The sequence below is a fragment of the Gobius niger genome (assembly GCF_951799975.1).
Source record: "Gobius niger genome assembly, chromosome: 1".
Lineage (NCBI taxonomy): Eukaryota > Metazoa > Chordata > Actinopteri > Gobiiformes > Gobiidae > Gobius > Gobius niger.
Genome location: NC_136852.1, coordinates 30,296,493 through 30,314,996, shown reverse-complemented (window position 1 = coordinate 30,314,996; position 18,504 = coordinate 30,296,493). Strand labels below are relative to the sequence as shown.

The 18,504-nt window shown below is 41.7% G+C and overlaps 1 protein-coding gene across 2 annotated transcripts in view; it reads right to left on the bottom strand.

The window, feature by feature from the left end:
- LOC306965136 (seizure protein 6 homolog) overlaps positions 1 to 18,504 on the bottom strand; it is a 226,029-nt gene that overhangs the window by 50,595 nt on the left and 156,930 nt on the right. For both annotated transcript variants that reach the window (XM_079559378.1, XM_079559379.1), the window contains exon 4: positions 12,443 to 12,632. In XM_079559378.1, the coding sequence (XP_079415504.1) occupies positions 12,443 to 12,632 (190 nt within the window). The remainder of the gene's footprint in view (positions 1 to 12,442; positions 12,633 to 18,504) is intronic.

Here is an 18,504-nt window from a genome sequence, read left to right as displayed (position 1 = left end):
CTATATTTCATCAGCCCCTCCATGTAAAATGCAGCGAGGCTAATAGGCCATTTGTCTCTGTTAGCAAAAGGAAATTTCATGGCGCTATAAATACAGGGCGTGTGTGGCTGGCGAGGCGCGGGGCCGTAAAACAAGGGGGGGCGGGGGACCGGGGGGGGCAACACGCGCAATTTGAGTCCGGGGAAAATATATGTGTGACTATGGCATGGGCTCGCCACACTAGGCAGTCTTTGCTTTATTTCTTATACAAAGCCTCTTTATAGAGCCAAACGGATTAGCACATGGTCGGTCTGCATCAAAACAAACATGGCGGCTAGAGGAAGGAACACAAATACAGGGGATCACTTTTATATTCCTCATGTCCATGTTCTCTACGGTCTCCAGACATGTTCAAATATGTGAATGAATACATGCGACAAGGATTAATGAGCGTCATTTGAATCTGTGAAAGAGCAGCTTCCAAAACGTAATTAAAGGTGCCAGAAACGACACGTCCGTAATGTGAAGTGGCACTAAAGATTGGAAAAGGGATGGAATGAGCTTGGGATTTTGGACCAATGAGGTATATAGTTAATAAGATTTCACATTTCTACATACAATGACACAATGCAATTTGTGGAATATAGTCCTGGCAACTGCAGGCAGCCATCAGATTAATACTCACAATAAAGACGGTGTGAAGGACTTGACAGTTCACACATGTAAAAGTTAAAACAGTACAAAGTAACTCTTGCCCCTAGAGGCCATAAGCGCAACTGCAGGTGTTGAAGCAAGTTTTGATTTTTTTTAAAGAGGGGGTATTATGCTTTTTTCAGTCACATGGCACCAGTCTATATCACACTACAATGATGACCAAACCTTCTGTTGGTCTGTAAATGCAGTAAATTAGAATCACTGCCTTGTATAAAATGTCTCTCTCAAAATGGCTGTAGTGAATGTCTTGAAATAGGCCTCTGTCTCTTTAAGAACCTCTGACCCTTTCCGACACGCCCCCTCCACACGCTGTCTGTGGCATCAGTGGGGAGGGGGTTCTGCTGAGGAGCAGTGGTTGGTTACTCGGCTGAGGCGTCTCCAGGAGGTGGGGGCGTTCCTAGGAGGACTCAGGCAAACCTATCCCTAAAATGGCCGCCATCAGAGTTTTTACAGATTACTCAAAAATACGTGAACGTGCCAAGGCAACACTTCAGGCATGTTTTTAATGAGGGAACGACATAATAACATGATGTAAAGCTTGAGAAAGTCGATTTTGCGTGAGAGTAAACACTACGCCTAGTTACAAATATAAATTACTTTTTTCAGTAACTAAGGAATATAACATATCACTGAGACAAATTACGGGACTATATTAGCCATTACAATTCAAGTAACTCAAGTTACAAGTGCATTTTAATGTACGAATGAACAAATGCCAAACTCCCCTCAAATAACCTGCAACATGCCAAATCAAGTTGGACACTGGTGTATTAGATCTGCATTTACAAAACACAAGAGAACGCGGGAAAGTGAAGGAAAAAGAAATCTCCTGCTGTACTTTTGCTGGTGGCATTTTTTACTATTGTCAGTTTACATTTTGCCAAAAGTAACTCAAAGTTGTGTAACTCAGCTACATTTTTGAAACAATAATATGTAACACAAACGTATTACATTTTTAAAGCTGTAATCACTAATATAAAATATATTACAATTTTGAAGTAACTTGCCCAGCACTGCATATTGTACATCCAATTACACAATGGAAATATTTTTTTTCACTCAGTGGCGCTAGCCCGCAGTTAGCTTAGCCCGTTAGCCTATTACCTTCTTCTTCATGATTCTATTAGTGTGTATTGGTGGCTCCGGTCCGGTGGCAGTCAAGTTGCAATTGTGGTTTTCTGGCCAGACACCAGGGGGAGATGAAAGACCCCCCAATCATCCCATTAACCCTTGTATTACCCCCAGAGGGACTACGGAAAGGATTCATTATGGTAAACAAGTTACTTAGTACTGCTTTAAGGTTGGTAATATGGTAAAAAGTCACATCACAAGAGAGCCTTGAGCCCCAGCCCAAAATAGACTATTGCTATTGAAGAGGGTATTACGCAAAAATGAGCTGTTGTTCTCTCATCCCAAACAGACCTGGAGCTGTGTTTCGAGCTCTAGCACATTTTGTAGAAATCTTTGACTCTTCCCCCAGTGGTTATTCTAAGAACACTGTGGCGACAGCTTCCAAAAAGCTCCTCCTGAGGTCCGACAGATCTTTCCTCACCGCTTCATCTCCTGCTAAACATAATGCTTTCATCGTGGGGGAAAAAACACTCGCCATAGTTCACGGACCACACGGAATATGTTTTTTCTTTTTTCTTCATCTTATCTTTATTGAAATACCTGCGTATTGAAGGGGAGCAAGAGGGGGGGCTTCTGGTAGCTCGCTTAGAGAATCAGGAAGTGAAACTACTCAATATTTTGAGTTTTAGATCAATATTACATTTTCTAACCAACAAAGATATGAGAGCGTAAAACCCGTCTCTAACGATGGGGCTTCTTCTGAGAGGAACACTCCATGGCGACTGCTTGGAGCATAGAGGTGCTTGAACCTAAAAGGCTTAAATCCACAATATAAAGACCTCTCAAAATTGGCAGACCATCACAAGGTGATCCAGGGTTGCCAGATACCATCTGCCCAGTAGTGTTTGAAAACCCATCCAAAATCTTCATCAAACACGGCAATAACTTGACTGATTTCTACTGCCTCGGTGCCCCTTCCATGACCCTCACACAGCAGGGTCTCCCTCATACAGAAACAACATGCATCTCTCTTTCAAATGAGGGATTTCTTTATCAATCTTTACTATAATTATTTTACATGCTTGTGTTCTCAGCCGGGCAGGAGTATGGTTGAAATAACTGTTGTTGTCAGTGTGTTATTTTTGAATGGAAGATGTTTGGCTTCTAGTATAAAATACTCTGGAGTATCAAAGTCCAGCCTGGGGCCAGAGCAAAATCAGATGAGCGGACAAACCCTTTTGGATGAGAAGTAAAGCATCTTCAACTTCAGGACACATGGACTCAAAAGACACTCTCAATAAGACAGGCATCATCAAAGCATTCCCATCGTGGGTAAACCAGGTAACCAGGCCCGATTCTTCTCAACCTGTGGCCGAAATCCATCAGTCTCAAAGTGGTCTGTACTTCACTGAAGCAATCTTTTCGACTTCGACGCTGCCGGCTGGCGCTCTGTCTCATGACTCTGCCCGTTTAGACTATTTTTACCCCAATGCACCATAAATTCCCTGGCAAATGAATCATCTTTTTCAACTAATTACTCCAGCCCACTGTTCATGTGACCCACAACACTCCCGCTGCTTCTACAACACGCCAACAAATCAGCTCCCTCTCTCTCTCCTCAACGTTTGATTCTGGCTTTTAAACCAGCGTCTCGAGGTGCAAAATGATATTTTTTGCGAAATGGATTCTTTTTGACTCCGGCCCCGGTTTATTATTAAAGTCGCGGATAATGGGGCGGGCGTGGGCAGATAACAATGGGCCAAATGAGAGGGCGCAGAAGGAGCCGTATACAATGAAAGGCAACGCGCTTTGGCTGGTGATACCGAAGAGACTGTGAGAGAAACAGTCCAACAGAGGACACAATGGTGTTCATGGAGTCCAATAGAATGGACTTGATTAATAAGAGCGGAGTGTGAAAGAGCACGACAATAGCTGACCGAGTGGATCAAGGTCTTTCTTACAAATAACTGCGTTTAAACAGAGATTTTGAAATGAGCAGAAGGTGAAACATCAGTTTGAATGAGCAACTTTACACTGTTTTTATGTTGACCACAGTAACCAAATGAAGGCATGTTTTTTTTTACAGTTGGATCATTATTTTTCAGCTCCAGAGTTGAGAGCTTTGGGTGTGAAGGGGAAGTTAAGGGGAAAGGCAATTTTGGCAAATTCCACGGATTTGCTTTTTCAATTTTCAATTTTCTGAAAAGTATGAAAACACGACCTGTGGAAAATGGTTTACTTGTTTTTTATCCTGCTCTTAGCTTTCTAGGTTTATTTTCCCCGTAATCAGTGGGAAAACATTGTAGCATTACTTTTAGCTTGTGTTCATAGGTTGATTGTGCACTAGACCAGCTATTATCATTATTTCAGATTAAAAAAAAGAAGAAAAAACAAAGTGTACGTGTGTATTGTTTTTTAAAGAAAGTCATGAAGATACTATGCAGTACAAGGTATGTGGTTCAGAGTAATTTGGCTCACAACACATCGTCTTTTTAACTTAATGGGAGTTTCAGTAGATCACTTTTGATATAATCGGCCAAACCCACACAGTAGGGGTGGGCAACGTCAGACCCGGGGGCCAAATCCGGCCCTCCAGCACAGAACCAGAAACATTATTACACAAATCAGAGAGTGCTTTAATAACATTTTTAGGGTTAAATGGGAGAAATACTGTCAATACAAGGCCATACATTATGTACAACACTGGCATTTCAGCCTGGATAGACTCAGACAGACAGACAGACGCTCCATGAGGCTTAAAAGCAGGACTGAGGTGGATGAGGTGCGGCTCTTACGCTGATGGGCTGAGGTGGAGGTGTGACCCTCACGGAGGCGATCTTTGGCTGGAGGTATAGGTGAAGCTGAAGTTGGTCTCCCAGGATGAATTAACGCCTAGGCTTCATTTGTAGAAAGTGCATTAAATGAATCATTTAAAGGAAGAAATGACAGAAATCTATAAGAGATTCAATCTAAAGAGTAGATTTGGTCTGGTCTTAGATCAGATTAAACATCTTATCGCCAACGGAACAAGTCATTTTTCTCTTAATATTTGTCTGATTTCAAGTGGGTCTTATGCTTGTTCCATTGGTGTTGGCATTTGTATCTTTATCTCAGACTCAAATTCAACATATTGAATGATTTATTTTTATACATATATTTTTTTTATTTGAATCCGGTGCCAATGCATGAACAGCGTTTCTTCCGAGACCTATTCTAAGTTAGCTGTCACCTTTTATTAATGACATTTTTTTTTTACAATTTTTTTCAGATTTTTCCCCTAATTTTTAAATTGTATTTATTTATTCATTTTTCCCCCTAAATTTCTTCATAATGTTTCATGTTTTTTCCCCCGATTCTCCCAAAATGTGCATTTTTTTACCCAAACATTTGTTGCGATTCTTACCCCAATCTGCCCCAAATTTTCACTTTATTTCCCAAATTTTTCCAATGTTTCCCAAATTTACCCCAGTTCTTTTTTTCTTTTTGTCTTTTTTTCTATCTTCGATTGTTCTCTCTGATTTTTCTGTCTTTACCCATCATATATATTATTCATACATATTATATTATTATATTATATATTATATTATTCATATACAAGTACACAAAACTAGGCCTTTAAGATGTTATTGTTGTTGTTGATATTTTTTATTTTATTTTCTCTCCTTTTTTCTTGTATACTTTTATATATGTATATATTCACTTTATTATTATTATTTATTATTATTACTATGTATGTATTTTATATTAATAATAATAATTATGATTCTATTATGTATCTGTCTATATAGTGTTGTTGCTGTAGCTGTGATATATATTTTATTTTCAGTTTTCCGTGTTTTGTCTGGGTTTTGAGACGTGTGGCACGGGGGTGGGGGGTGGACACGGTGGAGTGAAAAAGGGGGAAAAAAACATGTTGTGTACTGTAGACCATATGACTTGCAACATGAATCATGAAATTTCTTCCCGACATGAGCACAATAATTTTTTTTTTTTTTAAAGCCTTCAACATAAAGAACCTTTACACAAGCAATTTTAAGTCATTTATCTCATTTAAGCTTTTGATTTTTCCAGTGTGGAAAATCGGCCCTATACGCAAAGAAAACTTGCCTATACCCACAATGTAGGGGGTACTTAGGGGTAAGTATGAGGTTCAAGGGGCACACAAGATGAAAAGGCCTGGGAACCACTGCACGAGACCTAGGGGTACTTGAGCACTTGCAATGACCTCAGATCAAAAAATTGTGAAACTGAGTAGAATTTCAACATTACTTTACTCAAGAAAAGTTATTTTTTTAAGTAGAAGGTTTGAGTGTTTATATTTTAAACATAACATTCTACTTAAACATTGTTAGAATTTCGGCAGGATTCTGTTTAAATCCTTCACGAAGAGAACAGACTTTTAGCAGTACATTTCCTGCTCCAAACCATCTAAGTCTGGACACATGTAAACATCTCTTGTATACATGCATGTAAATATCATATTATACCACTAAGTTTAGCTGAAACACGCTTAAGCTCGCGGTTACTCATAACTCTGGCATGCATTATACACAGTCAATAACAAGGTCTCATTTCTCGGTGAAAACACTCCCTCATGCGCGGCTGTTTGGCCCGAGACTTCCTTACACAATTACAAGCCGTGGTCATGCTGAAAATCCATTTCAAACGGCCGTGTAACTCGTATTCTTCTGCTGATAATAAAGTTGTAATTGGTGCCAGTTCTTTTTATGAATTAATTGCCGGGGCCAAGTTGAATTGATTTTTCAGCGTGTTAAATGAGAGCTTTATCGGAGCCGAGCAGGGAGAGGTGGGCCGTTTCCCCCCCGAGGCCCGTGGAGCAGAGAATACCACGTCTGGTGATGTAGCGACTCGTACAGAGAACAGCTGTGCCACCGGGAAACATTAGGCAAGGCAAGGCAAGTTTATTTGTAGAGAGCACAATTCATACACAAGGCAATTCAAAGTGCTTCACAGTTGCATAAATACAAGAAAACAAATAGAATCAATAATGCATCAACATAAAACTAATCAATTAAAGTAAAAGGCAGGAGTGCAGATAAAATACTTTCAGTCATATGCATGGGCAAAAAGAACTGTTTTCAGCCTGGATTTGAACATTGTCAGAGTTGAGGCCTGTCTCACATCCTCATGAAGACTGTTCCAGATTTTAGCTGCATGAAACTGAAACACAGCCTCACCGTGTTTATTATTGACTCTGGGAACCACCAGGAGAACATCTAACCTAACATCCCTGAAGTTCTCAGGGCCCGAGATGGTTCATACGGCTCTAACATGTCAGAGATGTACTTTGGTGCTAAACCATGAAAAGACTTGTAGACAAGCAGAGCTGTTTTAAAGTCTATTCTCTGAGTGACAGGAAGCCATTGCAGAGACCGGAGCACTGGACTAATATGATCGTATTTCCTGGTTCTGGATGTACTGTAGCTGTCTGACAGTTAGCAGGCCGTTACAGTAATCTAACCTGCTGGAGACAAATGCATGGATAAGTCTCTCTAAGTCTGGTTTTGACACTATTCCTCTGATCTTAGCAATGTTTTTCAGATGGTAAAAAGCTGCTGATGTTATTGCTTTGATGTGGCTGTTTAAGTTCAGGTCTGAGTCCATGATTACTCCCAGATTTCTAACCTGATTTTTTGGTTTTAGAGAGAGAGACTCAAGGTGACTGATAACACTTTGTCTTTGTGCCTGTGGGCCAAAAACAATGATCTCAGTTTTGTCTGAGTTCAGCTGGAGAAAGTTGTTTTGCATCCACAAACTGATCTGTTGGATCCAGTGACAGAGAGTATCTGCAGGCCCATGTTCACCAACCGTCAGTGACACGTAGATCTGAGTGTCATGTTGTGGTACGACACATTGTTGCTGTTTATTAGCTGACCCAATGGAAGCATGTACAAGTTGAATAAGAGGGGTCCCAAGATTGACCCCTGGGGGACTCCACAGGTCATGGCAATTTTGTCAGGGACGGCTTGCGCATAAGACCGAGCCAACATCAGGTTTGAGCAAACCTATTTACCATGGTCATTTCTTATTCTGCAGCAGCATGCGTGAGCAGACAGCTTGGACAGTTTTGTAAATAGTGATCATTATTCTGCCTTTACTAGTGTGTGAACTAGCTCTACAGATAGAACAGTCTCCAATAAAGGGCCAGGAAGTGTCTTTCTGTTTTGGTGTTAATTTGCTGAAGGACTGTAAAACTGTAACACACAGAAAAACATAGAATGCATATTACAATCTTAGTGTGGGCAAACAAACTATATAAATATAAAATAAGTAGCTTAGAGATAGCTAAAACTTAAAAAAAACGATCTCATTAGCGAGCGATTAGCACAATGCTAACTTACATGGGAAAACCCATAGGGATGCTAACGGAATTAGCGCCTAATTTATTCCTAGAAATTACGGATTGGAAACTCACTAAAATGACAAAATTTGGTATCTAATGGAAGCTAACATTTCAATACTTACAGACAGATATTGTAGAGCCAAAATAAAACACTGTCGAGTTTGACTTTTAGAGAGATTGATTGGAACATTTCTGAACTACGGAAACACCAAGAGGACAAAATATACAAAACTCAAAACACAAATAACAGTTCCCACAAGGGGGCAGTACAATCATTCTCACTGTTGCCTGCAGAGGGTGCTCCAACTTTACACCCAGATAAAGTCCTTTCTGATTAAGTGTCACTCATGATTTTTAGCTTAATGCAACACATGGTTGGTAAAAACATGGATTGTTCACGCAGTGGTCAGTGTTGAGATATTTCACATTTTGTCCGCGAGTGAGCCGTCGGCTGGTTTCTCACGCTCATTCATAAATATTGAGTTTCCGCGTGTAATATGAAAGCCGACCGAGATGACGTAATACAATGCAAATGACAATTCTGGCCGTGTTTACTGTGGGACAAAACAGCTGTCAGTGGGCTTCGGCGACGTTGTTTCTGATTTATTGTTTTGAACAAACATAAGCCAAATATACACCCTTTTTCAATCTCAAATCATGTAATCAAAGCTGTTTCTTCAGTGATGGAGAAAGAAAGGGACGCCCCCCCCCCATCATAGAGGAGCGCAGTGGCTCTTTATCACATAGAAAAATGTACTCGGGCACATCCTCTGCCACCACCAGTGTCCAGACTCCGGTGCGACGACGACCCTGTTCATTCATCACGCCCATGTATTTACGAACCCTTGATCCACTGTCTATCGCCGGGGTCTGAGCGCCAAACCAGACTCATGTCCAACAAAGCTCTTAATCTCCTCTTTGTTTCCGTGAGTCTGTTCATTCTGTGACATCCAGCTGTGTGCAAAGTGCATTTGGGAGAAAAACAAAAGCGAGACTGCCCTGCATTTCCTTAAAATGAGCATATTGGGCCTTGGTTTGAGTAGGTCAGTCAACGATCTGATTATAGTATATTTATTGCATTTAAAATAATCCATTGGCAGATATTTAAGTCAGAATCCCTCTGCTTTAGATCTAATATTCTTTAGAACTGAAGATATCACATTATGCAGTGCGATAATCTCGTCCCACCAGCGCGTGTTCCTCTGCTGCTGTCAACCGTGGCCACTGTGCATGGGGTCAAAGGTCACCACGACGGCCAGGAGGTGCAACAAGCAAAGCCACTCGGCCCTATTTTACATGACTACCACAAGACATCGTGGGCAGGGAAGCCAAACGATACACTCAGGTAAAAGTACCGCTAAAGTACTCAAGTAGAAGTAAAAAGCAGTCATCCAAATATTTATTCAGGTAAAAGTAGAAGAGTAGGACGTAGCATGATTTATGTTTAGGTGGTGATGTCAATGTTAGGATTCTGATATATGAAGAACACATCTTAAACATGTCAGTTCTGAAGATAAAGTTCAACAAACAAATTGCTTTTATTTGTCAGTGTTCGACGACTTGCTCAATGTGGGAGGTGTGACTATTTCACTGTACGTCAACATAATAATAATAATAACAATAAGTAAAAGTAAAGTCCTGTGTCAAAAAACTCCAATAAATATAAATTAAACAAAACGTATTCAATCGAAATTCTTCTTGATCATTATGAAACTGCTTGAATTCCTTTACAAAAAATTCTCATCCACAAATACTTTCAACCTTACATATTTTTGCTCGTAAGTTTGCTGTTGCGTCCGGTTTGTGTAGTTTCCCCTCATTTCTCTGTTTGATGGAAAGGTTACAAACCTTTAGAAACAGTTAATGTATATAGATGCATTGAAAATACTGCATATAAGTGAGTTTTAAAATGACATTACAAAGCTTTGAATTGGACTTCCTGCTTATCTCACATTTACATCAGTAAACCACAGCTAGCGTTTCAAATTGATATCTCGACACTGCACTGTTCAGGTTCATTGGTCACCATTATGCACGACACTGTATGGTCAATAATAACAGAGACAGTGGAGAATTCTCACATAATAATCAAGGAAAACAAGTCAGAAGAGTCAATTCCAACAATTCCACGTTTGGTGTGAATGAATAGTGCACAGGAATGTGAAGTGGAAAGTGTGGGAAAAAGACTATTTAAGACTAATGCAAAGTAAAGCTTTCTCCAAATCGCTGCATAATATGTGACCTAAGGGGGGAATGGGGCGTCCCCTATAGCAGGGGTGTCCAAAGAGCGGCCCGGGGGCCAAATGAGGCCCTCAGACCAATTTATGGTGGCCCTCGGCCTCTTGCTGTACACACATCACCAGAGATGGACCTTTTTATTTGAAATGTAATAATTCTATACAATTCTAACCAAACCACTAACATTTTACTGTGAGACAGAGCTGGCATGAAGGTTTTAAGCTTAAATAGAGGTGTGGGGCACAATTTAAACCTCTGCTAGTCGAAGGTTTTGCGGCACAAACTACTGATCTACGGCCCTTCACCCCGTGTACACTTCAATATGCGGCCCCCCATGAAAAAAGTTTGGACACCCCTGCCCTATAGGAATCACTTTTCAATCACTTTTACATTGATTTTCCAGCTATTCTTTTTTTTTTTTTTTTTTTCGTTTTTTTTACAAAAAAACAAAATTACAAAATTTTTAACGTAAAGGCTGTTACAAATCAAAAAGACAAAAGCAAACTTGTCAGTTCCCTTAAAAAGCCAAATACAAATACACATGTCCAAAAAAAAAACAGATTGATAACATCAGTTTCCTGTTCCTACATAGTTACTCAAAACTCAAAAGAAAATTGCTAAGTAGCAATAGTAACAAGGCACATACATGAGACGAATCGCTTGTAATCTGTAAGTTCTGTTGTCTCATAATTCAAAAATGTCTTCTTAACCCCTTAACTCCCACCTGAACTGAGCACATTTTCTCCAGTTTGGCTTTACCCCAGTCCAAAAGCTTCTGGAAAAAAGCTGTGAAAATAGCAACAAAACTGAGACGAAAACAATGGAAATGTGACAAAAAAGTGAGAAAACATTGATGAAAAAGTGGCAAAAATGTCACAAGAAATTGACAAGAAATTGTCCAAAAATGTGACAAAAAAACGACAAAAAAATGACAAAAATTTGATTAAAAATTAACGAGAAAATGACAAAAATGTGACAAAAATGACAAAAAAATGACAAAAAAATGACAAAAATGTGACAAAAATGTGATTAAAAATGATGAAAAAATGACAAAAATGTGACAAAAAATGACAAAAAAGTTACAAAAATGAGTTGACAACCCAACAAAAAAATGATGGAAAAAAAATCTGATGACGTGAGGAAAAAGATCCTCTCGGTTCGGGCGGGAGCTAAGAGGTTAAACTGATTCATACTTGAGCACAGTTTTAGATCTGAGCTTAAATCATTCCACAATTTGGCACCAGTAATGGAAACACAAAAACCTTTTCATAGTTGTATTGTAAATCTATGGTCATCAGCACTCCTGAGGCTGTACACATTTTGCTGTGTGAGAAAATGTTTCTGTATATTGTTTGGTCAGGTATTCTGCTGTACTCTGAACATTATTTGGGCTAATATTGAATATTGAAGCACTTATGTATGTATGGAATGATATGAGTCTATCATCGTATGGGCCAGGGGTTCAGGCCAGGCCAGAGTCTGCTCCTGGGCTTCACGTTGCCGTCCCCTGACCTAGAGCACCGTCAATAGTGGTCTGCCATGCTAACAGCTCAGCAGAGGCGTGGAGCCTGCACTTTCGAACTGTTAAACCCTGGACCAGATTGAGTTTGTCTGTGGATTCGTCCCTAATCCTCGGGCCTAACTTCCCATAGCGCCGCCTGCTCTGTGTGCGCCGGGATCATTATGGGATGTGTGCGGTCTGTTGACGTTAGCGCTGTGCCGATGATAGCGTTAGCGCGGCACAATGAAGGATGGACTGTCTCCAAAGAGCAGCAGATTTAATAAAGAAACAGACGGGAGCCGTTTCCGCCGCTGAACTGACGACGAGTATTTATAGCACCGGAGAGCAGCCATTCCACCACAGTGGTTCATATCTTTGCAAAAGCTCATTTAGGGCAAGGCTGACGATCAAAAACAATGGAAGCAATTTATTAACAGTCCCGTGACGCACTTCATATAAATGCACTCGCTTTCCCCTGTGCATCCAGTTAAACAAGGCCCCCTCAACGCTTTGACTTTATTCAACCATCTGTACTTTGGTGTTTGTTTTTGAAACGAAGCCTTCTGAGAACTTACCTCGGTACCTGAGCAGGACACTCCCCGAGTCGGGCCTGGAGCTGTGGAAGCGGATGGCCAGCTGGTTGCTGTGGCTCCGTACGACCAGCCCTCTCATCAGGATGCTCTCATTGGCCAACATGGAGTTCTCCCGCTGCCCCACGTCTTCAAAGACCACTTTATCCCCGTCGGAAATGTTCACGCTCATCACCTGCGCAAGACACAAACGGGATACTTTCGGAAGAGTGTCCACACTGAACAATATTTCCAAAGGCTTTTCCTGAGGTTTATTTTTCCCCTAAAGCCCCATTTATTGAGATTTGAACCCCTCTCACCAGCATTTGTTTTGTAATTTGAATAATATGTGGGAAAAAAACGCTATTTAAAATGCCATTTACCAACCCAGACTGGTTTAGCAAAAACAAGCTCTTCAAAATACCCTTATACATATGCAAATGGGATTGTGATTTCTCCATTTACATAATGTTTATTTGCAGTCAAGGCCATTTGCATCAAATTGTAGGTCTCTCTCGAACTCCAGCCCACAGTTCTTTTGCAATATTTACCAGTGATTTTTTTTTCCAACCGGCCATTTTTGGAATAATGAGTGCTTACAATATGGAAAGGTCTTCGGGGCGTCGCAAAGCAGGATTAGGTTCCCCATGGAATGACGCCGTTTACTCGTTCAAGCGCTCGTTGCCTCTTTGCACAAGTGGATGATGATGATGAACTTTTTTGCTTTTAATTTGAATGAGTCATTTGTGTTGAATGATTGTGTTTAGCCGGACTTTGTAAAAAACTGTTGAAAAACAAAACAAACCGACAGTTGGAGCCTCTTTTTCATCAATTGTGGCTCAAAACTTTGTTCAGATGGACATTTGCGAAGGGTTAAAATCAGTCCCAATGTAATTTTTGGACAATTTGAATGGAAGGTGATCTGAATGAGTGATCTGATATAAAAATGAGTCAGTCTTTTAAATGAAACAGAACTTTATTATTATTTATCATCTTTATAAATGGTCATAAATACCAACACCCCCCTTTAGAACCTCTTAACCCCCAAATCTAAAGCTTCTTAAAGCCCAATCAATGAACAACTTCATTCTGATCACTATGAAGTACAGTGTGGACAGCCCGTCTTTCTCCTCCGTGCCTCTCCACACATTTCCCATGATGCATCTGTATGCTCTCATCCCGGGCTCCGTCTATAAAGTGATGGCCTTATCCTGTACAGAAAGTGTCAGAGGGATTACTGCACTGTCATCTCCAGCATTTAGAATCTAAATGCCTGTCACTCCGGCTTCTCTCTCCGCTGTATCTCTGTCCCTCAGAACAACTGTCTGTTCATCCATCATTTACAAAACGTAGAACTGGTCGATGTTTTTCTTTTTGTTGCTTAGTCTGACGGAACAAGATCTGTGGAATGAAGAATACTGTAGAAGACTATTTTCAGTGATTTCAAACTGCCTTATGATTAGTCCTTGAGGCAAATGAAGATAAGTGTGAAGGACCAAACCTCACGTACGCCCTTTGCGGTCTCCATCCGATAAATACCTCCCGGTCCCTCCCCACAGTCTCTCCTCAGCACCCCCAAACTTATTTCTTTTAGGTCATTGGGGATGAAAGCCCAACAGCTTGTCGTCGTCCCATGAAGCCACAAAATGGCAATCATAACAGCATTCACCTTCATCGTCAAACGTGTTCAATAAAGTTTATTTCACTTCAAATTCCCCTCTTGGAACCTTAACGTGGTGGAGGGGTTTGAGCGCCTGAATGATCCTGTTGTCTGGGGCTTCGTGCCCCTGGTAGGGTCTCCCATGGCAAACTGGTCCTAGGTGACGGGTCAGACAAAGAGCTCCTTATGAGAGACCAACAGGTCCGGAATCGTGAGGCCGTCCTTCTCTGGACCCACCACCTGCAGGAGGAGCCATGAGGGGCTGGTGCTCCAACAGCTGCCCCCACGACCCGGCAACGGACAAGTGGAAGAGAATGGATGGATGGATGGATGGATGGATCAGCAGCTCACTTACTTTCTCCTGTCTAACAATGTGTTTGATTCTTTCCAGTCAGGCTTTAGGCCCCACCACAGCACTGAGACAGCTCTGATCAAGGTGACAAATGATATCCGTATGAACACCAACGCAGGTAAGGTCTCAGTTTTAGTTCTGCTGGACCTGAGCGCTGCCTTTGACACAGTGCACCACGGGATCTTACTTCACAGGTTAGAAAACGGGGTGGGAATCTCTGGTGCTGCTCTAAACTGGTCCATGTCCTGGGATGGATGGATGGATGGATGGATGGATGGATGGATGGATCACTTCAAATTGAGGTTGTGGTCCTTGTGAGTGAACTGAACTTTGTAAAGAAATACACAAGACATAGTCCTCCCAGTGTGTCCTAGGTCTTTCTACGTTCCCAGGAGTCATCCAAAACAGATGCCCAAGCCAACTCAGCTGGCTCCTCATGATGTGAAAGAGCAGCGGCTCTACTCCGAGATCCTCCCGGGTGACTCTCCACATCTCTGGGGTGTGCCCAGCCACCCAGGTCTGATTCCCCAGAGCTCTGGCTTGTAATTGCTGGGTAGAAAGTGCGTCTCGAAGCTTCCCAAAGGTTGTGGGATACCTGTGTCACTCTGTGCCCATGTGCAGAAGGGAAGCAAAAGCAAAAGAAAAAGATAACTAGGTTATTTTATCAGCAATATAGTATGTTCTGGATGCCTTCCCCCTTATACAAAAGTTGCATCTTTATTTTGAAACATGAATGAAAAAATTTAATTGCGACTGACTCATAAAACTGGAGAAACTTTCCATTAGATTAGCTTCCATCCGTCCTCTCCACTCTCCGCTCTCCCTCCTCCTTCAGAGCGACAGTCTCCAGTCACGCGGCTCCGCTCTGATCCATCTTGACATTTCCTCATTAAGTCCGTTCTGCTTCTATTTGCACCAAAAACACGGCTCGCCTCGGCCCTCAGCCCCTCACTCTCACCCCTGTCCGCACCTGTAACACTCCATGGGCATCAGTCACATCAAATCAAGCCCGTTTTTCCACGGCGCAGAGTGATCCATTAAAACCATCAGCCGCAACATTATGACCGCTGGACAGATTCCCTCTGCGTCACGGCTCCTTTTAGCCAGGGAAATCTGGAGGTCAACTGTAATGTTGTTTTCCAGTTTCTATTAATTTTTTCACATAGATACAAATTCAACTGAACATGGTGTTTGCTTCCTCTCCAGACCTCACTTTGACTTGACTGCCTGCATGGGCCCCTCCTCTCACGCAGGGGCTGTGCAGAGGTTGAATTGGATCAGTCAGGGGAGTGTTCTGCCTCTGTTTCCGCCCGCACAGGGGACATAAACATAATGTGATTAGCTGGAGCTGCCCTTTGATCCACACTCTTTATGCTAACACTGTTTTGTTATGCTGACGCCGTACGCCTGTGACTTCATTAACGCCGAATTATGATTGTTCTACAGAAGTAACCGGAGAGAAGGGCTTTGTCCTACGGCGTGTCGGCGGGCTCAAAACATCATCAGAAGGACGAACAATATGTGGAGAAAATAAAGCGGTTGTGGATGAGACGAGCTGGGGCTTTACCGTCTAAAAGCGCTGGATTTATGGGATTCCAGTCAAAGACAAAGGAGATTTGAAACTTTAAAATACTGGGTTATTGTTTGGATTAGCTGTATCTGTACTATGGACAGAGGAACAGGTCATTTACCTTTTACCGCTTGTAGGCCAGTGTAATGCCTCATTTGAAAGCTAAGGCCTTTCCTTGTTTTTGTTGTCACACGTTCGTGGTTTACATCACGTGTTCGTCACATTTTTGTCAAACTTTCATCACGTTTTTATCGCTTTTTCGTTACGTTTTTGTAAAAAAAAAAAAAGTTCCGCTTTCTCACATTTTCATCAAGTTTTTTTTCTACATTTTGGCCATGTTTTTGTGTTTAAAAAAAACAACAAAAATGTGGCATAATGTGTAAAGGCACCAATAAAAACGACAACAACATGGCAACAAAAACAAGAAAGAAGCTCAGGTGAGTTTTGTAGGCCTTAGCTTTCAAATGATCCATTATATTGGCCATAGGCTGTAAAGTTTGGATAATGCCGAACTGGAGAAAATTTGCTCGGTTACGGTGGGGGTTAAGGAGTAAAGAATGTTCATGTACATGCTGCCTTGATGAATTACCCACCAGATTTCTGAAGTCTGTGCTGACCAGCTTGTTACCACAACTTTCTCAGTTAGTTACCATCTCACTAGAGACTGGAGCATTTCCAAAGGCCTTGAAAACTGCAGTCATTAAGCCTCTGCTAAAGAAGAACAGCCTTGATGCCAAGGTACTGAACAAATACCGGCCCATATTAAACCTGCCATTCTTAGGAAAAGTCCTAGAGAAAGTAGTATATCAGCAGCTCACTTACTTTCTCCTGTCTAACAATGTGTTTGATTCTTTCCAGTCAGGCTTTAGATCCCACCACAGCACTGAGACAGCTCTGATCAAGGTGACAAATGATATCCACATGAACACCAACGCAGGTAAGGTCTCAGTTTTAGTTCTGCTGGACCTGAGCGCTGCCTTTGACACAGTGGACCACGGGATCTTACTTCACAGGTTAGAAAACTGGGTGGGAATCTCTGGTGCTGCTCTAAACTGGTCCATGTCCTACCTCGAGGACAGGACGTACTTTGTTGAAATTGGCAACTGTGTCTCAGACAAAACTGCCATGACCTGTGGAGTCCCCCAGGGGTCAATCTTGGGACCCCTCTTATTCAACTTGTACATGCTTCCATTGGGTCAGCTAATAAACAGCAGCAATGGGTCGTACCACAACTGAAAGCATTTTATTGAAGCACTTTGAATTGCCTTGTGTATGAATTGTGCTCTACAAATAGACTTGCCTTGCCTATATCTGTATGTAGTTTTCGATGTGATGCTTTCTGTATCAGCATTCTCCCTTCGCTCACATTCCCTGAGCCTCTCGCCGCTGGATTCCCTCTGCCTCTTTCTCTCCCTGCCATCTCCACGTTATTGATATGTATCTGCGGCACATGAGCTCCTCGTCTTCACGCCTGAATAGCGACGCACCTGCCTGGGCCATGATAAACTGTCAGGAGGAGACAGGGAGACACCATCAGCCCCATATCTGTGCTGTCTCCTCCCAACCCCCCCCCCCCACACACACACACACACACACACAGATTTCCCACGTGCGGGCGATGCCATGCAGATATCTTGTTCTTCAGAGACAAGGCGACTTGACGGCGATCAAAGCGGGAGCCTGTCACAGAGCACTTGAACCTCCCACGGCGGGTTTATTTCATGGAGGGGGGGATTAACCGCACTGTGCTATTGTGGAAAATACGGCTCTATAAATAGGGCTCATTTAAGTCGGCCTGTGGTCTAGAACTCTTTTATCATCACTGTTATAGGGTTTTTAAACAGGTCACATAGATTTGACCTTTTCCTTGGCTGCAGCACTTTTATGAATTTGATGAATTCGATGTGATCTCCACACTTGTTAACTCTCGTTTTTAGTAGGGTTTTTAATCATTATCTTCTGCATGATTGTGTTTCTGTATGTTTCTGTTGGCGGCACACAAAGTGCCCCTCGGGGATCAAATAAAGTTTTGAATTGTGAGGAGAAAATGCGAGTGCATCTGTGGGTACCAAAGTTCAAAATCAAAAACGGGTGCTCTTCAGGATCAAGTGGAGTGAATCCATAAGCTTAAGGAGAGGATCCAAGGCACTCCAAGGAAATCAAAGTCTTCAATCAACCTTCTTCAGGATGTATGATAAAAGCCATTGAGCACTGAGCCTCTGCTTAAAAAGACAGCGGCTCAGAGCAATATCACACACAGAAGATACACTTTTTAAAGAAAAAAATACAACAATAATGACGAAGATGTGGTATGAAATCGATCACATCCATGTAGCAGCAAAAGATGTTGAAAGTAACAGTCAATTACTACATATAGGAAACCTACATCACTATATGGTCAACCACAAAGAGAATATCAAATGTAAAAAACCTTAGTATGTGCAAAAGTATTGCATTTAATTAAATAGGAGTATACATTGAATAAA